This window comes from Phocoena sinus, chromosome 4 (genome assembly GCF_008692025.1).
Source record: "Phocoena sinus isolate mPhoSin1 chromosome 4, mPhoSin1.pri, whole genome shotgun sequence".
In the NCBI taxonomy this organism is placed as follows: Eukaryota; Metazoa; Chordata; class Mammalia; order Artiodactyla; family Phocoenidae; genus Phocoena; species Phocoena sinus.
Window position 1 is genome coordinate 141,306,057 of NC_045766.1, and position 27,070 is coordinate 141,333,126.

The 27,070-nt window shown below is 46.2% G+C and overlaps 1 protein-coding gene across 1 annotated transcript in view; it reads right to left on the minus strand.

The window, feature by feature from the left end:
* DSCAM (DS cell adhesion molecule) overlaps window positions 1–16,390 on the minus strand; it is a gene marked incomplete at its 5' end in the record, with an annotated part of 749,720 nt that extends 733,330 nt beyond the window's left edge. The window contains one exon of the mRNA XM_032629458.1: window positions 16,282–16,390. Within this exon, the coding sequence (XP_032485349.1) occupies window positions 16,282–16,390 (109 nt within the window). The remainder of the gene's footprint in view (window positions 1–16,281) is intronic.
* Window positions 16,391–27,070: the final 10,680 nt, after the last annotated feature.

A 27,070-nucleotide genomic window follows, 5' to 3' on the forward strand; every position in this document is an offset into this window, starting at 1 on the left:
CCTAAATGTCAAAGAACAATAAGAATGTTAGCACCACACGGTACACATGTGCACACACACACATGCATGCACACATAGGTATTACTCTTATCATAAGAACTTCCATTCAAGCTCAAGAAGTAAGACTGTCTAAGTATTATTTTCTAAATTCTTCAAGATATGTGTCCTATGGATACTTCAGTAAAATAATTCAGCTGCAATGACAAGATTCAGATGTGTAGGCACAAAACTGATTTGTGTATTTTTCATAAGAGCCTCAACCGATGCGAAACTCGCATCTAATTTCAGTCTCGAATTCCCAATTGCAACATTTTTTATTCTATATTTTGGCATTGAGAAAATCGTGTTCAGTTGAAGACAAATGAAATATAATGCAGGGAACCCTCTTGCACTGTTGGTCGGAATGTAAATTGATACAGCCACTATGGAGAACAGTATGGAGGTTCCTTAAAAAACTAAAAATAGAACTACCATATGATCCAGCAATCCCACTACTGGGCATATACCCAGAGAAAACCATAATTCAAAAAGACACATGTGGGGCTTCCCTGGTGGCGCAGTGGTTGAGAGTCCGCCTGCCGATGCAGGGGACACGGGTTCGTGCCCCGGTCCGGGAAGATCCCACATGCCGCGGAGTGGCTGGGCCCGTGAGACATGGCCACTGAGCCTGCACGTCAGAGCCTGTGCTCCGCAACGGGAGAGGCCACAACAGTGAGAGGCCCGCGTACCGCAAAAAAAAAAAAAAAGACACGTGCACCCAAATGTTCATTACAGCACTATTTACAACAGCCAGGTCATGGAAGCAACCTAAATGCCCATCGAAAGACGAATAGATAAAGAAGATGTGGTACATATATGCAATGGAATATTACTCAGCCATAAAAAGGAACGAAATTGGGTCATTTGTAGAGATGTGGATGGACCTAGTGACTGTCATACAGAGTGAAGTAAGTCAGAAAGAGAAAAACACATATCGTATATTAACGCATATATGTGGAACTAGAAAAATGGTACAGGTGAACTGGTTTGCAAGGCAGAAATAGAGACACAGATGTAGAGAACAAACGTATGGACACCAAAGGGGAAAAGCGGGGGTGGGGGGGTGGTGGTGGGATGAACTGGGAGATTGGGATTGACATATATACACTAATATGTATAAAATAGAGAAGTAATAAGAACCTGCTGTATAAAAATAAAATTAAATTAAATTAAAAAAAAAAAGAAATGTAATGTACTTAAAGACAGACACATGATTTAAACTTGGGGGTTGGGGAAGACCCCACCATGTAATATGAATGTAATATAAATGTTATCCTCCTCCAATTTCACTCTTAAACACACCAACAATAGAACATAATACCAGGAAATAGTTCCACCACTGAAGTGGATAAAAGTTAATTAACCTGTCTCCTACTTACTTAACTCAAATAAGTGAATGGGGGTTGACAAGGAAAAGTAAATGAGTTTTCCCAGTTTACACACTGATTCTTAAAAGCTGACGTTCCGCTTTCTCAGAACAACTCTTTATTGCTCAACTTTAAAGCAAATTTAATGTCATTATTTTCAAAGTTTAAAAAAGTCAAGTGAATAAACGTGCCTTTGTTTGGAAGGTTTGGGGATGCTAATGATGTGGAGTAAGCACACCTGTGACTTGAGACCACACGGGCTCAAAATGCCGCGATCGAGTCACGGGTCCCATTGACCTCGGGGTGATGATCAGCATCTCCAAACCCTGGTCTCAAATTCTGTAAAGCTGAGATTTGGGCTTCCCTGGTGGCGCAGTGGTTGAGCGTCTGCCTGCCGTGCCCCGGTCCGGGAAGATCCCACGTGCCGCGGAGCGGCTGGGCCCGTGAGCCATGGCCGCTGAGCCTGCGCGTCCGGAGCCTGTGCTCCGCAGCGGGAGAGGCCGCAGCGGTGAGAGGCCCGCGTACCACAAAAAAAAAAACTGAGATTAAAACTACTTATTCATTCAACTGTTTGAGGATGAATGCAGGCCATATATCGGTGTGGGTTTGTAAACAGACATGGACTTAGGCTTCATTCTGCCTTTTAACAGCTGTCGGATCCGTAGCACTCACTTAATCCCACCTTATTTACGATGGTGATAACAATACCTACCTTCCTACAAAGCTTCAAGCATTATAGGAAATACCATGGACACTTAAAGTAGTACCTCGTATCTAGCAATAAATAACGTCAGCTAATATTATTGACATATCGTCACTATTATTAGTAATAAACATAACTGCTGCATATAACATAATAAGCCAAGTGCCTGCACACTTTAGATGCTCAATATGTGTACATTTCCTTTTACTCTAATCTTTTTTTTTTTGCGGTACGCGGGCCTCTCACTGTTGTGGCCTCTTCCGTTGCGGAGCACAGGCTCCGGACGCGCAGGCTCAGCGGCCACGGCTCACGCGCCCAGCCGCTCCGCGGCACGTGAGATCCTCCCGGACCCGGGGCACGAACCCGCATCCCCTGCATCAGCAGGCGGACTCTCAACCACTGCGCCACCAGGGAAGCCCCTCTATTCCTTTTTTTTATGGGAAGAATTACAGCAGAATTTCTTTCTTCGAAGAAGACCAAGAGATTCTACTCTCTCAAATGACACTGCAGTTTCTGGAGCAGGGGGATGTGAACATTTAAGCAGGTATTTACTCCCTATGTTAATTAATTCTTATGGCCCAGCAGTTCTTAGGGGGAGGTATGGGGGACGGGTGATATATAGTATCATCTTCTGGCCCGTTCTTAAGTGAAAGATGCCATAAGTCCCAGCGATATCAAAACACAGGCACATTTTGATAGGAAAAAAACAACTATACATAGTCTAAATACTCACATTTCTGGTAACCAGACTATCCCATTATATTAATGTAAAGGGCAAAAAAAGCGAAGGGTATAAAGAAAAATCCAATCATTGCTAAGCTCACTGAACCACGGAAATGAGCTGTGGCAACCTTTTACCGTTGAGTAGAAATCCATTAATAACAACACTGCCATCCATATTTTTCACTCACGTTCTTCCCCACGCATTCGAAATTTTCTTATATCAGAGAGCATTTCATAAGCATTTAACTCAACAATCAGAGTCACCCAAACTAAAGTACTCCGCTTGGAAAAACAATCTCACTATGTGAACTCAGGGATGAACAGAACCACCCTAAGTCATGGTGTTAAAATACAAGGCAAACAAAAACAAAATGGCGGTCTCCTTTTTTAAGGACATACACACTTGAAATAAATGCAGAGACACCCCTCCAGGACTACCACAGACACAAGAGGCTTGTGTTCACAGGACACGTGGAAAAGAGAGAGAAATGCAAACAGGGAAGTCTCCCCGAGAAAAAGGCTGGCGCCCTTTGCAGTCACACAGCTTCCTCCTCCGAGTTCCTCTGCATCTAATATCTTCAAATAACGGGTGCTTTCTAACCAGGGTTTCCATTTCCCAGAGGCCTCTGCCGTCCAGCCTTTGCCTGGGAAAGCAAGTGACACAATACCCCCTCTCCCTTTGCCAGGCAACAAAGAGGATTCGCACTGCCTTGAAAACAGAAATCAGCATCTTCAGGATGAGCAGGCCTCTGTCGGCCTGCAGCACAGAGCACTCGGGCACAAAGTAACCAGGCGAAAGAAAATGCATTCCGAGTGGTTAGCACGCAGGATTCATCAAAGTATAATTTAACCATCTGATCAAACACTAATTAGCATAATCACTTGAGGGGAAAATGGCTGGAGGAACCCGGGAACACCTTGGTATCTGTGTTCTTAGTGACTGATGAAAAAGAAGACACACAGATTGGGGATTTGTTTCTTTTTGTTCATGGAAAAAAATAGTAAATAAAGCTTAAACAGTAACAAGCAACACCAGCTATGGTTTTTGCAACCAAAGGAGTTACAACTCAGATTCGGAAGAAACATCTTTGCTCTCTCTCCAGCATCCACAGAAAAGCATAAAACCAATCTTAGGTTTTGCAGCAGCGTGGCTCTAAACTATGTAACTTTGTGTTTCTCAGCCTCAGCACTTTGGACATTTTGGACCAGATACTTATTTGTCATCGGGGGCTGTCCTGTGCATTGCAGGATGCTGAGTAGCACCCCGGGGCTCCACCCACCAGTGAAGCCAGGGGCATCCCCTTCGCCCCAGAACTGTGATAACAAAATGTTTCCAGATATTGCCCAATATCCCCGAGGGAGTGGAGCTGCCCTGGTTAGAATCCTGTTTTAACCGAAGAACACAGTTTGTCAGGAGCACTAAAAACGATCAAATCGTAAGAGGAGGGAAGGAGTCTGTTATTCCCATCTGCCAAAAATAATGAGCCTCTAATAATAATTCCATGGAATTCCATGGAGTTTACTTTATATCTGATGTCTTTGTTTAGAGCTTTATAATAACCCATAACACCTATGCTTGTGCAATTTGGAAAAAATAATTATAAATACCAGCCTCTCCCCATTCAGAGATTTCTAGAAAGACACAGCTGACTTCCAACAGGCAACCCCTGAAGGGGACACCCACAAGCGGAAAGAACACCATCCCTTGCTTCCAGACTTCAGTGTGTCCTGAGCAGCTGGGGAATCACAGCAGTGTCCCTCCACCTGCCCACATCAGGGCAAACCACCTGTGACTTAGGAAATTAATAGAGGCATAGAAGGCCTCCAGACCCCAGGGGAATATCACTTTCTTCCTACCCTCTCATTGTAGGCATGGAAGCCCTGATATTTGCTCCCAGTTCCTGAGGAGGGAGAGAGGAAGGTGTAAATGATGACAAGTGAATAAATACAGAAATCCCCTCCGTTTCTCGCAAATGCATCTCCACTACCAACAGATTCATCACATTGCCTTAAACTGCCTTGGCCATTAGTTGGACGGTACCTAATAACATTCATTCTTATGGAGAGGTGGAAACCTAAGGGAAAAGTACTCAACACTTACTAAAGTATGCAATAAATATTTTCTATGGGTTAAGGTGATTTGTTCTAATAATAAATCTGAGTCACACAGTCCCTCATTTCTATTTTTCTAAGGAAAGTATTTAACCATTTACAATTACTCACAGATCTCTCAAAGGTGATTAAACTTGCTGGTGGAAATACTTATGACCTTTCCATGGAGGACATATGGAAAAAGGCTGCCCTCGTCTGCTACAAAATTTAAGAGAGAGTAAGTCTGTCCAAGTGGCAGAGGCCGTGAATACTCCAAATCAGAGAGGAATTGTGAGCTATTTTAAACGAACATCTTGTTCTGCAAAGCCCCTCTGGCAGAGCTTATGACTTCCGAACACAAAGCCCTCCCCGCTTTCTAAAGGAACAGAGGTGCAGGGGCCCTTTGCTGTACAGAAATAGCGTCTACCCCAATTCAAGGACTTATGAGCAAGCAGAAATTACATTTCGTCAGCCCACAATGTCTTTCATACCATTTTTCTTCTAAAGCTAAAAATCAAAACAGCCTCTCTGAAAGAATAATTTCTATAGTGAATCACAATAAAATCGCCCAAGGATTATAACATCCAACTTGTTTCAAATGCCTAGGAGGGAAAGTTATTTTTAATATGATCTAAAATAGGATCTCAGGACACAAAAAGTTATTTTTAAGGTTCTGAATTTAGGCCTCTCTCCAGCACACGTTTGCGTCTATTTTAGTTCAAAAAATCAAGGACGTGGTGTTTTGAAAAGATTATTCCGCCACTAATAACTGTCCTCAATTTTATCATACATATTACAAGGCTTAAAATGCATATATGTCCTTATATGCCATTTTCTCTTCTTATGACAACCTAGCATTAACGACAATACTTCGTATGATGTAAATACAGTCCACCTGGGGTCATTTACCTAAAAGAAAGGTGCAGAGGCCAAGTAAACCCAAAAGAGCAAACAATCCCCACGCCCCTTATACCTGGCTTTGGAAGGAACTTGTGCACTGATATTGGAAAGAAGACATGTGTAACGTTCCCAGGTTGGCATCCAGGCAAAACCTCAAGATGCAAACAGGCCTGTATTCCTGTCCTGTCTGTTCTGCCCTAGTGCCTCTCTTACGCTTTTCCAATATAATAACCCAAACACTTTCCCACTATTGATCTCTCCCTGGGAGGAATGTGGTTACATTAAGGTTCAGAGGGCTTCTCTGCCAGGACTCCAGCTGCTAGCAAAGAAGGGGTCGATTTGAGAAAACACAATAGGACCGAAGTCCAACAGCAAAGCACGGGCTAGCAATAAACCTGGGTATCAAATATGCTAAAACAATAAGAAAAAATTTCGTATGTGTATGTATGGATTCTCAACATACTAGCATCCAAATTGGAAGTCCCTGGTTGGGATCGCACCCCCCTCTACTCAGGGTCTTCCCTGTTACCAGCCCCTCTGCCACCAACGTTCCCCAAATCTGCCCAAATCCTTGTGGCACTCAATGAAGCCCTAGCCCTGCATATATATATATATATATATATATATATATATATATACACACACATATATGTATGTATATATATATACCCTCACAATAAATCACTACTCAATATAGAGCTCCCCAACAGCACATTGGGGGCTACATGAAGCTTTACGGGGTCGACGTTCTAGCTACTGTCTGACCCTCTACCTCAACTCAGCCAGGGGCCGGGCAGCCTCTTTCCAAGTTTGTTCTATCCAGAGCTGGATTATGCCACCTGGATCAGAATAATACAGATATTTCAGCCGTGCATACCCCAGAGCTGCAGAACCAGACCCTCTGGTGGTCAGAGCTGGGCAACTATAAAACGAATAATATAAAAGATCACACGAGCCGTACGCACGGTCAAGCTGAAGGACCCATGGGGGAGGGAAAAGATGGCAAAGGTACTTGTCAGAATTAGACCTCAGGAGCTTTGCAAGCTACAGCCCATTCCCAATACAATGCGAGCACCCAGTCTCCTGTGAGAGGCTCATGAGGGGAAAAGCCTTCCAGGAAATGCCCAACTTCTTCCTCCCTGACCTGGCCCACCTGGGCTTTAAGAACCAGTGGCCCTGATCCTTAACTGGAAGGTGCCGACGGAGGCACAGTAAAATGGAACACGGTTCAAGGCATCAACAGACTGGCCTCCAGTCGGCATGCACCCTCCTTCCTCCCCCTCACACTCCTGCTGTCCTGACATAGGGTGGCTCCTTCCTCCCTCCCCACGCTTGGTCTTCCCATAAACCTTAACTTCCATGGCTTCCAAGCATCTGATACCACAAAGGCCTAGAGTGTATCTTCACCTTCCCATCCCCAGCGATGGGGTGATGGGGCTATGGGGCTATGGAGCCATGCGGGTGGGGGAAGACCAAGGGGTCTCTTGCGACTACAAATCAGGGCGGGTTGTGGCTGGTGATATGAGATCTCCTAAGACATAGATGAACTGACCACTGATCAAAGTAATTACCCAAAACAAATACCAAGATCACATCTAGGTCAAAATTCTTCTACCCACGTTTCTACATATAAATATCCATCAAGCCTATAGTAAAACAGTAGCCACCAAAGATTTAATAGCTATTGATTTTGGTGAGTCGTAATATGCATGTACACGTCTGGTAATTAACCATCCTATTCACTTTCTCCTACCAGGTCAAGGCACCAGACAGACCCCTGCTAACCTTGGCTTTACCAGCCTGAATAATTTATCAAAGAAGAATTCTGTACCTTAGAGGGCCTTTCATACGTTTCACACATTTCCTTTCACTGGCCAATGAAACAGACAAATGGCTACCCTTTGCAGGAACCGGCTGTGACAAGTTCCAGGAGGGGTGATAAAAGTCACCACCGCACCCTCTCTACAGCGTGGAGGTGCTCGTTTGACTAGTAAAGTACGTTGTGGTTGTTGAGGTCTTCAGCTCATCCCTGAAGTCTCACACGTGATATTACAAAGCACTGTTATTTCTATGCTGGCAGCTACAAATCGGTTATTAAGAATGCTCTACAGCCAATATTAAGAAATAAACACCGTAATTAAGCAGACTGGGACTTGGGGTTTTCGGTGTCTTATGGGAGCTCAAGATCAAATTATGCCACAGTGGGGCGACTGTGGAGAGAAGAAATGAATCTCAAGTTCCTCTGATGAGAAAGTATGTTTACTCAAAAGCTTCCACAGTAGAGCTCAGGTCTTTACATAAAGGAAAAAAAAAAAAAAAGAGTAAAATTTAGAAGCACAGCAAACTGCAGTGGTTCTAATTATCTTCATGCTTTGCCTTTCTGTAACAATATATTTGTAAAAATTCTCCCATTGTCCTGAAGTCGATGCGATGAGTGATAAAGCAGGTCTCATGAGAAAAATCAATGCTTTCTTCAATATTAGGAAAAGGAATCAATGGTAAGAGTGTCCACTGCCATCAGCCATTTCAAATGACATGGCTCCGCAGGGTGTGACACAGGCCACCTCGGTCAGCATCCAATGGATCCATTCGTGCTGGTTCTAACCCCAACTTAACATAGCCATCACTCAGTCCCATGAGGATACCGAAGGCACCTGGGGACCCTGAGGTCATCAGAGCCTTCACTGGGATTGTTATTACCACGGTTGTTTTGCAGAAGCATCCAATAATTTGAGGTTCAGGTATCTAGAAAGAACTACAAACTGACTTCACGGTATTCAGTATTTATGCACAGTGGACAAGAAGAATGGCTTAAGTTTTGTGTAAAGCCAAGCTTAAAACTGCTTCCTGGCTCATCATTTTCATACTAAAAGAGGCAAGGCTCATATGAATCAAAATCTGCGATAAATTAGTTCAAATCTCCTTCCACCACCTCATCAAACCTGCCTGTTCCACGGTCTAAGGAGACTGGCTACAAAACAACCCATTGCATAGATGGTTGTTCACAAGACAGAAGGAAAATGCTTTTCACAGCATCGTACTTTGGGGTTGGTCTGGCGTTTGTTCAGATGTGCAGCCTGTACACCAGCAGCATTTCCATACAAATGCCAGGATGCTACCCTTAACAGAAAATAAGGTGCCCTTGGGGCCAGTAAAACCAAAATGTTAGTGAGTAAATGCAGTCCTAGGAAAGAAGACTATTTCACTCCTAAGAGCAAGTGTGTTCATTTTTCTTTGTCCAGGAACATTTACGTCAATCAAGCAGCCTGTGGGGACACTGCCTACCCAACTGGACAGGCCAATTAGAAGAGCATATGCCACAATTTCTTAAATCTCCAAAATAGAGGAACCTATAATAATCACAAGATCCTAAATGTGAACACTTAGTAACTGCTCTACTTTAAACATGCATGCAGATTCACCCTCCCACTCCGTGCTGTTGAGTATCTTCAGGAAGGACAATGCTTATTGCCAAGTAAATATCTGTGGCAGCCCTGCAAGTTCAACATGCTCCCCCACTTCATTCCTCTGTTCAGACCTACCGAAGCCCAGTTTCCAAATAATACAGATACTGGCTCCGCACCCTCCTCCCCAAGTCTGACATGGACTTAAGCCCTGAGAGCATTTCAAGAATACTCTGCAGAGTGCGAAGCGATTTCTCAATATTTCCTCAACGGCTGTTATGCTTTTATTCTCCTCCAAAAAAAAAAAAAAAAAAAAAACTCCATGGTCCTGGGGAGGTAGGGGAAGCCAGCATTTCGTATGGAGGTGATCTCACGTTTTCAATTTTTTCGCTTTCCCAGCCGCTGCACTTAAAAACGGCTTTCTATAAATAGGACTGCTTGCTCACTCTTAAATCTCAGTCACTGTCTTCTGCGTAAAAATAACTTAAATAGGGATGCAGGCGAGATTCATTAATCCCTGTCATTCTGTCTCTCTGTGTAGTAGCCTCTTTCCTCCTTCTTATCTCATCGTCTATCTGGTCAGCTCCATTCATCCCTCTCTGTTCCACCGTGATATGTATTTCCATAACCCGGGGGGCTTAAAGACCAAAAATTAACCCAAGTGAATGATTTTTTTAAAAAATAATAAGCATTGACAATATAGAATAAAGACAGATCTCCAAAAATCAAACGATGATAAATACTGTAAGCTCCAAGACACCTAATTTGTTTCTCGTATTTGATACAAATCACAGTTTTAATGGTAAAACATATTCCTTTCATGTTACTTTGATGAAGGAACCAACTTTTACAATTGGTTCTGCTGGAAAATAAGAAAAAAAAGATAATGATGAGACAGACACCCATAAATCAACAGAATGCTTACGAAAATAGTAATGTGATTCTTTTAAAGACGATTAAGGCCTAAGGAACTGAGCTATGTTTTGATATCCTTGGAGGCTCTTTGATGAAGAAACGAATTCCCAGGAACCCCTAGGGAAACTTATGTGTTGGTGGGATGTTTCTGACTGGCTTTCAGAACACGACAGGGTGTTACACCTTGTATAGGATTTTCAAATCGTGCCAGTTAGCAGCGCACGCTTGAGAACAAGGGGTCCAATGCATTTATTAACTTATTTCCTGTGACATTTGACCCAATCCAAGTCACAAAGAACACCTAAAGCAATTATAGCACTGTTACGTAACTGTGGTGAAGTCCCATCACATATTCCAAATGTGAATCCATTTTGGGAAAGAGAAGAAAATGCCCCCAGAAGCATTTCTAGAAAATGAGCATTTCCACAGCATCAGACTAGACGGCAGCGGCCAAGGAATGCACACTGCTGCTTACGTGCATTTCTCGCAATGGTTTATACAGTAGAATCAGAGACGGGGCAGACGAGAAGCTAACCCGGCAAGGAAGGATAAGACAGAGGCAGGAGACAGGGGCAGATGGGAGAGAGGAGGGGGCGAAGGAGGGGAGGAAGGCTCTGCCCATCATCCTGTCCCTTCTTTCTGTCAGTCAGTGAACATCTGTTTCCACCTGCCCGGCACGCAGTTTGCTCTGTGTGAAGGACACACCCCGGCATGGCAGGAGCCTCACCCTCCGACCTTGCCATCCAGTAAGGGAGGCAGTCACCTGCCCAACAGGCACCAAATAAACAGTTACAGATTACTCTAGACACTGTCAAGGAAGTGGCCAAGGTTTTAGGGAAGCAGATCATGCAGGAATCTAATCTGCGGCGAGCAGGTCTCTGAATTCCAGTCTTTCCGAATATCCCGATCAGAAGCTGTCTAACCTCTGTACCCAAAACTGGTTATCCAGGCGCCTGCCCTCCTGCCGCCTGGGTGGACGGTGTGCCACCGGCCGAGGAATTCAGAACTACACAGTGTGTACAAGTCGGGCTGCTGGAACCTTCCGTTCCCCCTGCCTCATCTTAACCCATAAATCCAACAAGGGAAACGCAACTTTGAGTGTTTTCATATTTTCAAAACATGAAAGAAAAAAAAGTAATAAATATGGGGGGGGAGGGGCAGGAGAAGATGAGAATTTAAAATGAGAATTTCTGTGCCCGGCTCTGTGGCCTGTGAAGGATTAACACCTGGCCCAGGCGAACAGGTGCTGCTCGGTTTGTCTGGGGGCGCAGGAGGACGTCCCGGGCCGCGGGGATTGACTGGGGAGCTCAGAGGAGCGGCACGGAGCCTCACCCCCATCCCCAGCAGCGGCCGCGAAGCGGGCTGGGCCTCCCGCAATGACATTGGAAGGTCAGCCAATCAGGCGCGGGGCTGCTTCCAAGCAGCCACCTCCGCCGAGAGGTGGCGCCCGCGGGGCCGGGCTCCGCAGCCAGTGGGAAGGGAAGGTGGGATGCGAACGCACGGTCCGCGGGTCCACCAGCCCCGGACACAGCCTTTCCCTTTCTCTGCACCATCGAGATTGCAACAGATTGCTGGGAGCACCGGCCTCCTGGGGAAAACTGGAAACAAAGACGGCGGACCCTGCCTCGCCGGCCGTAGCCTTTGCATTCGTGGCTCCTGTTGGGCTGAACTCCGGGACCCGGGAGGCTGGGCCCGGCGAACTTAAGAAGCCGCGGGGAGGAGAGCCTCCGGCCGCCGCGCCGCGCAGAGCATCGCTGCTCGGAGGCGGCGACTCCGTCTGCCCGTGAAGTCTGGCTGCACCAGTCTTGTGAGGTTTGCCGCCCACTAGTGTCCTGTGGCAGGGACACAACTGACGTGAAGGTATAGCACCGCCTCACCATCTCCCAGGCCGCCGATGGAGCTGGTCCCGGGAGCCAGCGTGCGCGGTAGCGCAGCGCCAAGAAAATAACCAGACACAGCGCCCTCCTGCGAACTCCCGGGGCCTCCGGCCGCCCCGCCAAACAACCAGGGGACCCAGAACGCGCGAGTGCTCGCCTCTGGAAGCGCTGCCGACTCCTCTGCCCTACCTAATGCTAACTGTATTATTTCCACTGTCTGTTAATTATTTATGAGGCGCATTCATAATCTCAGCCGTAGGATTCGGCTAATTTTGTGAAATTTGGATGCTATCGTTTTGTAAATGCATCCGCTGAGAAATCCATCGTTTTATTTTTCAAACATAAATTTCCAGTCTCCTGCAGTGTTCTTAGGTCTTTATAAAATGACCTTCCCTGGTTTTTTCTCTCTCCTTTACATGGAGTTTCAATGTCCATTGCATTGAGTCTCTTTATGAAATACTCATTGCATCTCATCCCAGACACATCAGTGATAAAACACTTTGACAGCGACATGGAGGTCCAGGAATTAGGGATTTAGATTGGCTTTTTTTTTTTTTTTTCTTGGTCACAATTATTTTCCCCTATCAGCGTGCTGTATTGGACCAGTTCTGCCCAGTGATTCACTGATGCACAGCAACAAACTGCGGTCACACCAAAGTGGCATCAGGAGAGAGTAAGAAGTGGAGAAGGATCGGCTGGCATTTAATAAAGGTCTGCACGGCATTTTGTTTTCCTACACAGGGCATCTTGTAGAGGCACCCAAGCTTAAGAGACCTAGAAAAATTTTATGAACTCTATATTCTGGGGTGGAATTTAAATCTCCTTAATAAAAATAGGAGAGGGAGAAGGGGGGAGCAAGCCCTGGAATTATTCACCTGATAACATTTTTTTACTTCCACATATTTCCATGAATTAAATAAAAATCACCTTAAAACCCTGAAGCTGCATTTGCACTCATAAATGTCTGCTCCTAAATTTAAATAAAATATAAGTTTGCGGTACGTAATTCCCTGTGGAGATGACAGGGGATGCAGAAAGGAGCTGCACAGCCCACTTCCTTTTTGACGAGCACCCTTCTCTCTCCCAACACCCGCCCTCTCTAAGCTCCACAAGCTCCCCGAAAATGGCAAAGCGGCAAAGCCCAGCACTGCACGGCTCAGGAAAGGATGATGTCAGGGACCTATGTGTACATAACAACAGAAATCAAGGATACTAGCAAAAATGTATTATATAGAATAAATCTGCTCATTAGGTCCACCTATGCTTTTAACAAGAATTGTAAACTAGAGTATTCTCATCAGAGTTAAAGCCAAGAGAAATTGTGATAAAACACGATGCAGTGTGTTTCCATCCCAAGGAAAGGCCGTGAGACATATCTGCACATATAGGGACCCCCATTCCCTTGCATAGTAACTGAAGCTCCCTGAGAGTATTTCCAGAACATTGAAGGACAAGCTGACTGTTTTAAAACATGATGACTGCACCTGATCAGGTGAGGCAATTCATTCAAGGATTTAGCCCATGAAGGGACTGTTCTCTGACTTCTATGTTTTACCCTGAATCCTGTCTGCAGCCTGTCCAGCAACCATGCTTTCATTAAGAAATAAATGTACATCCCATTACATCAGTAGGAAAAACGCTGTTGTCTACTGTTAAAATGCGGATACATTGTGGGCTTCTTATTTTATGAGTACCCCAAAATATCAAACTGCATCATCTTTTACAATTATATATTTTTTATCATGTCAGACGTTTTGATGTTTCAGGCCTAGCAGTAGTCAGTGTAGCTATTAGAATTCATAGATTTTTTTTTTATCATACACATTCAGGAATTTTTCGAAATTAAGGTAGACCAAAATATGACATTGTTGAAAAAAAAACTCTCAATTTTCTTCAAGTCTCATTCAGATAGGTAAGAACCATTTAATTTCACATTTTTGAAATATGGTCCTATAAACAGGCATCATTCCAAACTGGACTCTTATTTTATTTTGACATGACTATCTATTTTATGATCCTTTCCACAGTATGCACTGAACATCACTCCTTGAAAACTCTTGAAAGCCAGTTCCCCCCACAAATGAAAAGAATCCAAAGCTCTACAGTCAGGCCTTTTTTTTTTTTTTTTAAATGCTTCATCATATAAAGAGAGGGCCATTTTTACGTGAGAGTCCATATCCTTCTGGTAGATGGGATCAGAACATGTAATACAGCAAAGTAAAATATTCATCTGCATGTACAGTCTATATCTCATATTGTGAAATCTACCTGTATTCATTATAGTATCAATAGTGGTGGTTATCAATCAATTTTAAGGGTCCTGAAAAAGGTATAAGAAGATAATATGCTCTAGGACTCAGTATAAATGCACATACATAGCCTTGGCACATATTTTCCAGAGTAGATTATTTGAGGTTTTATACAATTTTCTCACTATATATGACTCTATCGTGATTATTTTAGTAAAACTGATTCAAAAAAAAATAGTCACACATTTTAGCGTCTCTGTTTCAGAGACTGTACCAGACCTATTTCTGTCACCTATAACTATGAAACTGTAAAACAGATACCAATTGACTGACAATCAGAAGCACGACCTCTTTCCTCATCCTGAAATACATACTTCCCAATAGGGTGGAAATTATGTTTCATCCCACAACCCAGGCCCTTCTGAGAAGCCCAGAGATGTACACCCTGACAGGTGAGACAGGCCGTCAATGCTTTGTGGCGCTGGAACACGTATGTGAGCATTTTTACATTTCTCTGAGTTCACATCAGCAGAGCAGCATAAAGGGCCGACTTTCCTGATGCATCACCACACATTAGCTAAAGCAGATCTATCCCCCAAGGTAAATTCCCGCGAGGCTGCAGAAGAGGTATAGTGCCCTCTGGGAAAGATGGGTGTCATGTCAGAACTTGTTGCAATTCTTTCCTGCTAGGAAAATGAAAGTTTTGAACACTTTGCTTTAGGTTATATTAGAGAGCAAAGTATCATTTTAATGTTAATTTCAGGATTTCCTTCTTGCGGTGTTACCTTTCCTTAGTCATCTTTTTTTTTTTTTTAATTTTACAAAGTTTATGCATTTCCTCTGGCCTGTCGGTGCGTTGATTCTTTAAGTACTATCTTGGTAGGCAAAGAAAATGTACCTCTATGCAGCTAATACTCAGAGCTGCCCTGTGCATCTTCCAGGAAAATCTTACAGCCTCCCCTTGGCTTCTGGTATTTTCTCATAAGGGCTAGATTTCCTTCCTTTCTCTCTCTCCCCCTCCCTCCCTCCTGGGTAGGGGATTCTGCTTAATGGTTTAATTTTAACTGTCAGCAAGTCATACGTTTTATGCAGATTTGTGTTCCGAAATTTGAAATGGGAATTTAAGCTGTAGCTACTCCCAGGCAATGCCAAATGATGGCAATTTCCTCTCATTCCCAGATGAGAGGAAGCCATTCATACATGCGAGTTCATATTTACGCGGTGACAGGCAACCAAAGGTGCAGTCACACTTACTAATTGGATCTGACTCAGTCAAGAGAAATAGCTTTTCAAATACCCAGGAAGAAAGCATTTCAAGATAGAATATTGGATGGACATGAGGAAAGGAATGCTATTTGCAACAGTCACTGATTTCATTTTTACAAGGATACAGGTGTTTTAAAGAATCTGTCAACATTTCAGATGATGTAATGCTTATCAGTGCCCACAGTGCATATTTTTACATAAATGGCTGTGGGGATTCTGTAGTACCAAGAAGCGGGGTGGTGGTGGTAGAAGGACAGATCTTTCTTAAAGGCTTTTCGTGCTGCTGGAGATGAACTGCAGCAGAATTAAAGCACATATTTTAAAAGCTCAAAAAGCTTTGAATCTGAAGGCAGACGCTCTTAACTGACCCTTCCACCTGCCTGCACTTGGAATGTCATGTCCCTTGCAGTCTGTGGTGTATCAAACTGGCGATCCTTCCGTCTCTCTTCCTCTCAGCAAACCTGGTTTATTCTGAATGAGGTAGCTCTCTAGTACAGGAGTTAGCTCGGAGCTGTCACCTTGCTAGGTAAGCGCCTTTAAATGATTACAGAGCAATTTTTCACCCGTCCTCTCTTCACTGGCTCCTCTCCTCCCCGAAGAAATATAAATAAGATTTTTAAAACATAAAAGCCTGCAAATTTCAACGCAGATAGAGGAGGAAAAGGGAAAGACTTCACCCATGCATCCAATCCCCCCACACTCCGGTCAATACAAGAAATGAAATTCATCACAAACCGAAAGGCTCACCATTCGCGAAGCTCTGGAACAAGGAGAGAGCCAGTATCCACATGCCCCTGCTGCTCCCCGGCCTCCCGCGAGCGCCGCGCCGGCCTCGCCCCCCGCGCTCCGCCCGGCTCCGCTCGCTCTACACCCGCCCGGGGGCCGCCGCCCGCCCGCCGCCGCCGCCGCCGCCGCCGCTGCTGCCGAGCCGCCCGGGCACGCGGCGCGGCCGGGCTCCGGGGCGAGGGCTGCGCTCGCCGCGCACCGCGCTCCTGCACACCTGCTCCCGGGCGCCGCGCCCAACGCTGCGGCCAGAGCGGGCCGGCTGGGCTGCAGCCCAGGTGCGCCGTCAGCTCAGGGGGCCGCCGGCAGGTCGGCAGGTGGACGGAGCCGCAGACGCGGGCGTGAGCTCATCCCGGGCGCCCGGCGCCCCGACTGCGCAGCAAGCGGCCTCCGGTGCGTCGGCCCTCAGCCTCCGCATCCAGGCAGCAGGCGGGCGGGCAGGCTCATCTTTCCTCTCCTGCGGCCCGAATCACATTGATCCCTCGCTAACCTTCCCTGGCTGGGAGGCGGGCGGGCGGGCGGGCGAGGAGCGAACGGAGCGGAGGCGAGCGGGGACCCCCTCCCCTGCCTCTGGCCGCTGGGGCGCTCTGCAGTCTTAAAGCAGCAGCCGAGAAGTGGAACCGAACTGGAGGCAGGACCGGAGAGAGCGCAGGCACCTCACAGCCACGCACAGTCATCGGGATGCATTTCTTCGAGGTTTAAATAATCATTTCAACAGCCCATTATTTTTAGTTATTTTCTTGCCGGTTGCTAATAAGACTATGGCCAGGGGTGACTATTCCAGAAGGTTGCCAGATAAGCTGAGGTGACCAGGAAAGGGCAGCAGTTTTAATAAAATGTTCAGCTGGATTTAGCTTTCGTATTTACTGTCATAAAAGTCCAGTTCATTTGCCTAGAGAGAAATGCAACTTCCAAATCCTGCTGCTACTATAAAGATCTCTATGGTTTCACAGTCTAATTTTTAATTATCTCAAATACATGGTAGACTGCAAACATAGGCAATTCTAATTTTGCTCTCTGAATGGTGCAAAAAAAAAAAAAAAACCTGATTAAAATTGCTGATAATTTGAGTAATTCCAAACATATAACCCATCCACATTACTGTGAAAAGCCAATATGACAACATTTCCTGAATGTTCTGTATGGTCGTTGAAGTCATAATAATATCTAAATAATACCTTGGAAAAGCACATGCATACATACTCCATCACTTTTCAAAATAACTACCAACAGGGCTGGAATGCACCCAGTTAGGATCCAAGGTAGAATTTCTGGGGCAAGGCATGAAAGACTGAGGAGAAGCATTTAAGGGGGGAGGGAGGTCTCATGGGGAATAAGTTGGGTTTCCTGGGCACTGGGTACCTTGTGCCTAAGCTCCACGCGTCCCTCCAAATACAAACAGGAATTAAGCACACCTAGAACAGCTCACAAAATAACAGGAAAAGCAAATGGTGAGGCAGAAACAAAATGGTGTTTTACCGGAGTTGGGCACAAGATGGCCAGGCCCTGTGTATGAGGAAGGGCCAGCTGAGCCCACGACGCTGCATGCTCGCCATCGCTCTGCAGCTGCAGGTGGTCACGTGCTGCAGCCCACTCAGGACTGCCAGCCCAACCCTGCCCTACACACTCCCCAGTGTCCTCTGGCTTTGCACACCCAGGGTGCTCAGGCTCTGGGCTTTCCTAAACGCAGCCCAGGAAGGCAGGTAATGGGGTGATTTCTGTTCCTGCGTCCATCTGCTTCACCCATTCATTCAATTCACAAATTCTTAACTGCATACCAGCCACCTGTGAGGCTCCACTCGGCCTAAACTGTCAGGCACTCCAGCACGGGGGTCAGACACACTCAGGGCCAGAGTCCAGCTGGACCACTTACCCATTGCAGGGCTCGTGCACGTTACTTGTGCCTCATCCTCATACAGAATGGAAATTATCAAGGTTCCTGACGCGTATGGTTGTGAAGATCCGATGACATATTCCTAAGCATGTTGGTCACTGTGATAAAGGATGGCTATGGTTATTACTGAGTTTGGGATCAGGGCCTGTTACATAATTTGCGGGGTCTGGCGCAGAATGAAAATGGTGGTGGGGGGCTTCTTTTACAAAAAGGAAAAAGGCACCATTCAAGGTGCTAAAATATAAAGCTTTTCCCTTTCTTTCTCAGTCTCTCCCACCCTGTCGTGGTGTCTTTTTTATTTGCTGTTTAATGTCATGCTCCCTTGGTCACAGGAATAGTCCAGGGTGACTGTGTGTGACTCAGGGAAGCACCAGTGGCCCATGTCCACCACCCTCCACTGGACCAAAGGCCGTGCCCCACCGGAGTTGGGAGGGGGAAGTCCATCCATCTCCCTTTCCTGAAGGCCACTGCCCCAGTGTGTGGTGGACAGGAGATCGCCAAGGGACTGCAATCTCCCTGCTGGGTGGCGCTTGTACCTGCATCAGAGGTGGCCCTGGTCAAGTCACTTGTGCAATATGCCATGGCTTGGCAGGCTGGGGGAGGGGCACCCTAAAAACCACGCTGATTCGAACCTCAGCACTCCCTGTGTGGTCTCAAGACCCCACCTGCAGACTGAGGGCACCAGCAGAACCCAAGCCTGCTCTTCCAACATGACCCCGTCACCCCCCCCCCATCCCATCAGAAAGCGGGAGCGACTGCAGGTTGGAGAGGTGGAGGCCAATCAAGGCCCAGGGCACCACAGGAGGTGCCTGGAGGCTGGATGGTGTGGGAGCCGTAAGTACAGGGATAGAATTAATTTTAAAAACTAATAAAAATTTTATGATGGCAACACAGAGCATTTAACCCCAAGGGCAGACCTTTCTGGGAAGGGAGGTCCCAGGGCAAGAGTATTTGTCACCAGCAAAGCCCACTGGGGCCCCCAGGGAAAAATAAGAGGGAATTTAGGAGACAAGGTCTCACCTCTTCTTTTGTGCTTAGTCTAGTTTCACTGGCCATTACGGTGCCGAGTGCAGAGGCGTCAGATTAGAGTTCCCGCCGTAGAACCGCTGCCAACAGCCCGACTTGGCAACTGCGCCCTATGGAGAAGCCCTGCGGAAAAGCCCTGCGCAGGGCACCTTAATTCAAAATGGCAGCAGTGGGCCATGTGCAGAGATGCTGCGCCCCGGCACTTGGCTGTGAGCAACACGCATGCGCCTCGCGGCAATGACGCCGACCCTCCCACCGCAGACCAGAAACCTGCAAAGCAGCCCCACCGTCGGGCTGTCGGGAAAGCGTTTGCTCTAGAGCAAGCTGGCACCTCTCCATTCTCTGATCAAAGAAAAAAACTTTCCTCTGCTTCTGAACCCAACTTGGTCTCCTTCTATTGTTGCGAGTGACACCAGGCAGAAGGACCCAACTCGAAAGGGTCTGTGACACATTGGTCTCAACTCCGTGAAGCCAACCCTCTGTGGTCTTCCATCTAATGCATCTCCTGCAGACTGAGTTGGTTAATGATCCAGAATGGGCCTAACCAAGCACCAAGCTCTCTTTTTGCAAATATTTTTAGAACATACTTCAGTATAAAAACATACTCACATCCCACGAAATTGTGAACTCCATGAGCTCAGATCCTGCATTTCTCCAGAAAGCTGTCCCCAAGGCTGGCACATGCACACGCTCAGTGAGTACCCATGGAATGGAATGCAGAGCTCTGATGCAGGTAGACGGCGGAAACTGCTCTGTGATACATACACGTAAGTGCCTCATACACACCCACGACAATCTAGCTGAGCCTTCAGGTGCAGTTAAGATGTCCACATGCAAAGCAGAGTCAAGGAAAGGGGACATTCTACCCAAACAGACATCAGGGGAAACCAACTCTTTCAAATACACTGAGGTTTAATGTGTCTTGGTTGAAAATGTCTTTGGAACTTCCCCGGGTGAAACTTGAGACTGACTCCAGCACGCGGAGGGCTAGAGACAGAACACAGAGGCAGCCACCCCAGAAGGTAGGTGACAGGTGTAAAAAGCAAGGAAACTTACATAGGAGGCTTGTCTTGGGTCCATCTTTGCACTCACCCCCAGAATCTTAAGAGTTTATAACAAGAGAGGCCTTAATGGGGTTAAATCACGTATCCAGTCAAGATGGTCTCAACACCTTGTTTTCTCAAGGTTGCATCCTTGAAGCGTCTCCTAGTACAAGAAGGCTATGAGATGGGAGGCTGGAGGGAAGGAGCCTCTGATTGCCTGGTTCCACCTTAAGGGTCAACCGACAGTGGGGTCCTCTTGAGGACCTCCTCCAACAATGTAATTCTTCTTTTTGGTACAGTATTCCTAATTAATGTAATCCCTGGCCTCCTGAAGATCAACATTTGACCTAAAACCATACCGTATGGAATCAGCCTCCCTCACCCCCCTCCCTCCTCCTACTGCTCTGGGTCAGCCTTCTTAGGAGAAGAGAGATAAAGTTGTCGAAGAGGCTACTTTTGTGCCCATTTGAATGATGCCAAATAAGAAGCAACCCTCATTTGGAGGGCATTATCATCCAAATTACATGGTCTGTTACTCCATTTCCTGTTGGATTAAGAAAAGAATTTCTGAAGTGGTAGCATTTGAGCCGTGTTCTAGAGGAGGGTTGGGGATGAGTAAGGAGGGCATTCTGGTGGAGAGATCAATAGTAGCCAAATAAGGAAGGCTCACTCCTTTCTGATACATGGAGTTAATTCTGACCAAGAAGATAGGTAGTCGCCCACATGGGAGCTATGTTAGTGTCCTTAGGTGGCTGAAATGAGTACCACAAACTGGATGACTTACAACAAAAAAGCACTGTCTCAGTTCTGGAGGACAGAAGTCCAAAATCAAGGTGTTGGCAGGGCTACACTTCTGAACCTTATAGGGGAGAATCCTTCTAGCTTCTGATGGTGGCCAGCAATCCTTAGAGTTCCCTGGCTTGTAGATATAACTCTCCAGTCCCTGTCTTCACATGGACTTCTCCCTCTTGTGTCTCTGTGTCTCTTCCTCTCTTCCCGTCTTCTTATAAGGACACCAGTCATTCTCAGTGAGGGATTCACCCTAATCCAGTGTGACCCCATCTTAACTGATTACGTCTGCAACTTGCAATAAGCCTACTTCCAAATAAGGTCACATCTGAGATACTGGGGGTTAAGATTTCAATATCATTTGGAAGAGACACAATTCAACCTATAATAGGACCCAAAATCAAAAGACAAGAGGTGTGAGGTGCGTTTCCTAAGAGAAGGAACATGGACTCGGATGGGGACCCCAGGGTCTTGCCCCACCTCTCACTTTCTCCCAAGGCCCATTTGTGGTGCGTGTGCCAGAGAAGAAGTTCAGACTTCATCGTGGAGTCTCAGTTTCTCCCCTTGAAAACTGAAATAATCATGCCTGCTCTTCTTATCTTAAAGGACTGTTGTGATGATCAAATGAGATATGGGAATTGACTTAGATAAAGATTACACAGAGAACAGCTACATAGAATCATTACTGTCTACAACTGGACCTGCAGAAACATTTTGAGTAAATTTATTACTTGATAAAGCCTCCTTCTGGCCGCTGGTGCTTTGATTAAATTGAAATCAGGCACTATTACACCTCTGGTCTCAGAGCTGCAAAGGGCAGAGACGTGTGAGAGTGTCAGCAGTGGCCCATCCATTTCTTCTTCCAGCAAACTAATGGAGACCTTCAGCAAATATTTGGAGCATGCCTGCTACCTCCAAGTTGCTCTCATATTTCCTGGGAGCTTATAGGTGAATAAGCATGGGCCAGGAAGGTCTCTGAGTACTGTTAGGGAACCTCTAGGCTGCCTGAAATGTTCTCTGTCTGACTCTGTCAGGGTGGAAGTTACACGAACACATGCACATATAAAAATTCATCAAGCTGTACATTTAAGTTTAGAGCACTTTACACAATTGACCATATGTAAAAAAAAAATGACTATAACACAGTCCCTACTAATCTCACAGTTTAGTGGGGGATTCAGATAATAGTTAAAATAATTTGATCAGATAAACTCTATAATTGGGACTTTATAATTGGTACACCTAACTCAGCCAACTGGCGTGTGTGTGTGCATGTGTGTGTGTGCGCACATGTATTTGTGTGTCTTTGGTGAGGGCAGGTGTAGCAGGAAATGGGACAGAAATGGAAGGACCAGTACAACGAGGTGTTTGGACTTTGTCCTGAAGGCGAGAGGAAGTGATGTGGGTAAGCAGGAAATGACACGATCCAATCTGTTTTGGAAACATTCCCTGCTAGGGACACAGTGGAGAATAACCTGAGGCTTTCCAGAAGGACACAGGGAGACCATTAGAAAATTAGCCTGAGTCCAGAGGGGAATGATTAAGACCTGGGGAAAGCCATGGTCCTGGGATGAAGACACTTGTATCTTAGAATATCAGGAGATATTTAAAAGGTGAGATGATCAGATTTAGAAATCCTACTAATAGTGATGACAGTTGCTGTCACTATCGATGTGGTGGTTCTTTAGCTTGTCAGCACTGGTGAGTCCAGTTCTATGCCAGGTGCTGTACATGCGTATGGAATTCAATTCTTGTCTGTGAGACAAGGGCTGTTACTGTCCTTTCCATTCTTCAGATGGGGACACCTCAGCTCAGAGAGACCCAGAAGCTTGCGGTGTAGGCCAGCCCATCAGAGACAGAACTTGGCCTGAATCAAAGCTCAACACTTGTAGGTCTGGTAACGATAGGTCTCCTCTAAACATGGGTGAGATAGGGAAAGGGTGGTGAGAGATAGGCAGGAAGAGGTGAAAGACAGGCAGGATGTGGTGAGAGATAAGCAGGAAGTGGTGAGAGACGGGCAGGATGTGGTGAGAGATAAGCAGGAAGTGGTGAGAGATAAGCAGGAAGTGGTGAGAGATAAGCAGGAAGTGGTGAGAGACGGGCAGGAAGTGATGGGAGATGGGCAGGATGTGGTGAGAGAGAGAGAGAGAAACAGAGAGAGAGAGAAAGGAGGTGATGAGAGATAGGAAGTGGTAAGAGACAGGAGGTGGCAAGAGATAGGAAGGAGGTGGTGAGAGGTAGGGAGGACGCCAAGGTGACTCCCAGGGGCACCTGTGATGGCTGTGTGGACAGAGGAGCGACTGACCAAAAACAGAGACACCATCATCTCTCAGAGGCTTTTCACGTTCCACCCACTTCTACCCCCCACACCCACAGTCTATAAAGCAGTCAGCACGATCTTTTAATACACACACACACACACACACACACACACACACACACACACACACATCACAGGAAGCCCTGTTCAAAACTCTCCACTGCCCTCTGATCTTTCACAGCATAAAATCCAAAGTCCCCACCATGGCCATAGGTGGGCGCTCCCACCACCACCACCCTGTCGGGCGGGTCTCCTGCTATGTTCCTAGTCACATACTCAATACTGGCTTCCTTGATTTCCCCTGAACACAGCCAGCACATTCCCACCCTCCACCTAAAACACGTTTCCCTCCGACGCCCCCATGGCTCGCTCCTCCTGCCTTTGCCCCCGCATCCAAAGCCTTCTCAGAGAGACATTTCCTGACGACCCTGCACAGCCAGAGCGTTTCTACCCTGCTGCTGTTTGGCCTCTGAGCTTCCTTTCTCCGTACACACACACGTACTTACTAACTGGCTCGCCCAGCTCTGTGGAAGCTGGGACTGTGGCACTCACCACACTCACAGCAATGCTTAGCACATTGTAAGTGCTCAGTGAATATCTGCTGAATGAAAAAGAAAGACTGAGTTTCCAAGACAAATGTCATAGGAGGCTCTCAGCGCGTCTCCTCCATTTCACCTCCTGGGAGGCTACAGAACAGGAATAGCCAAAAGGACACCCAGATGGAGCAGGACAAACAACCTTCGTACATGTCAACCCCAACATGCATAGACCTTTCATCCAAATAAATATTTCTTTACTCACCACCGTGCAGACGGCTTGCTAATAGGCATGCTAACCAGTTATTTTTCCAAGCGAAGACAGTTACCGAATCTGGGGATTTGGATTGTAAGAGAAGGTCGAGGCGGGGTTTGCATCAAATACGTTTTAGAAGCAGACAACACTTCAAAGGGAAACGTAGGCCTGTGTGGAGAGCGCTAATCAAGGGAGCCCATTGGGATTGGCGGCCTGGAGGGGCTGGCAGGAGAGGGGGGATGGGAGAGCAGGACTCCAGATCCTGCAGGGACCCAGGCTTACCCCCTGCAGGTCAGCCCAGGGGGCCTAAAACCAGGAGTGGCAAAACCGGCCCTCTCTTGAAAGACTAGTGTTCACACCAAATTCCTGGTGATGTGAGAAGTTCAGGTACTTTGCACATCGTTACAGAAGGTGCCTCAGCTCTGAATATGGGGAAGAAATTCTTCTGGATCTAGCACAGGGCTTTGGTGTCATGGGACATGACCCCGTGTGGTCCTGAGGGAAGACATAGAGGAAGCAGCCCAGGGTCATTGGGTGATGACCCCGGAGTCCCCAGACACAGCTCAGCCCTGTGGCCTCATGGGCTGCACACCAGACACCACTGGAAGGAGATAAAATGGCTGAGGGGCCCAATCATTACTGGGGGGATAGTGGACAGGGAGAAACGGACCAAAACATCAGAGGGAAAGGCCAGGGGGACAAGGCTGTGTGCCCAGGTGGATGTAGGTCTGGAGCACTGTGGTGCAGACGGGGACTGTGGAGTCAGGCCCCGGCACATCCTCGGACCTGTGTGACCCTGGGAGGGGCTTAGCCTCTGGCCTCAAAAGACTGCTCTATTAACCCTGCCTATGTCACAGGGCCACAGTGACGATTAGATGAGGCAGACTTGTAAAGTGCCTAAAAAAGTGCACGCTTTGAACAGCAAAATGTCACAAAAAATGGCGGAGGACAAGCGAGGGCTGGGTTGACGACACAGGCAGGACAGGTAAAGGCCTAATGTCAATGAAAGCCTGAACACGTACAACGGATAACAAAAAGGCAATCAAGCCAGTAGAAAAATGGGCTCAGGATTTGAATTTGACAGCTCACAGAAGAAGAGAACGCAGCCAGTTAACCTGAGTGGTTGCTCGATCACATTAATAGGCAATAAAATGTATGTTTAAGTAACAACTGGGTATTGCTTCTCACCACCAAATTGAAAGGCATTAAGAGAAGTGGAGATGCTAACATTGGAAGGATGCAGGGCGAAAGGGCACTTTCAGACATTGCTGGTGGCAGTGTGATGCTTTTGTAGCTTTATTTTTAAAAGATTCTGACAGTATGTATTTAAAAAAAGAAGCAAAATGAAAAAATACACTTACCCTTCCACTTAGCAATCCTACTCTTGGGAATCTCTCCCACTGAGGTAAAAAATAAGCAGTACTTAAAGCTATTTGTACAATGCTATCCACGGTAGCATTGTTTGCTGAAACAACAGATAGGAAAAGAAAAAAAAAGAAGAAAGAAAATCATCTGTGTGCCCATCAATGAGGGATATTGAATAAATTTTAAAACGTGAAAGTATCGCAACATTAGGCAAAAGAATCAGTGATGTGAGGACATTTCCAGCATATTTAATTGAGAAAAGCAAGATGCAGAGGACTATACAAAATGCCTCATTTTTGTAAAACAAATAGTAAGAGAAACCCTCTCTCTGTGTGTGCATGTGTGTGTGAGCAATCTTTGCAAGGGTGGAAAAAATGTTGACACCAATACAAACGTTTGTTACGGATTGGGCTGAGGTGGGGATAGTGGGAGAAAGAAAGGAGAAAATAACTCAAAGAAAATAAGAAAGGGTTGATTCAGAAAAAACAGCATGTATAATATGAGCTCATGTACGTAGACTATCAATGTCAAAATGAAAATGGTAATTATCTACGCAGTGGAATGTCTGCTTTTTACTTGTTTATTTTCCTTTACTGGGTTGTTTGATCCTTTTTATTTTCTTGATGACTATCTAAAATGAAATTAAAAGACAGTAATAAAATAACGTAAAGGATCTTAGGAAGCCTGACAGGGTCTGAGTACCACAATACCACAGAGAGCCTACTGGTGCATGTGCTCACCCTAGAGGGCAGTGTTCTCTCATCTCCTTCTCTCCTGACCTTTCTGGTCCTTCCTCGCTGCACCCCAGGTGGGAACCCACTTTCCTCCACAACTGTGGACTCAAGGGCCTATTTTTCCATATTGTTGGTTACTTCTCCTTCTTGTCCACTTCTTCAGAGAGCCCCACCGGATGTGAGACTTATGCTCCGTCTGCTACACCCATTGCACTGAAGATGTATTGGATGAGAGCCCATTTTGACCTTTTCTCAGCATAAAAATCCCTAAAGAAGTAAAATCCCTCATCATGTTCACTTCCCCACTCTCCTGAAGAGAGCTGAGCCGTGGGGTAGGAGAGGGGTCAGAAGCCAAACCCAGAGGAGGTGACAGAAAAAAGGGGCTGTGTCCAGGGCTTCAAGGTGCAAGCTGTCTCAGAGGTGAAGGGTCAGGGGAATGGGAGGGAGACTGGGTGGTTAGAGAAGAAAGAGCGCAGAGTGTTCATGGAGACCTACGGTGGGGGAAGAAGATGGAATAAGAGGAAAGATAAGGCCAGATTCAAGTCCACTTGGAAATCTTGCTTGAGATCAACCGTGCAACCTTGGCTTCCCCTTCTGTGCCACAGTTCAGTTCTTTGCGTTGCAGAAACATCACATGCACTAGGGTGGCAGAGGACTGGTTCTCTTAACCCAGGAAAGCCCAAGGGAGCAACCTAGCAAAACCCAGTCCATGAAACAGGCAGTGACATCTCTATCCATACCAATTTGTATATGATTTTATCAAATTTTAAGAAAAGTTTTGGAGAACAAG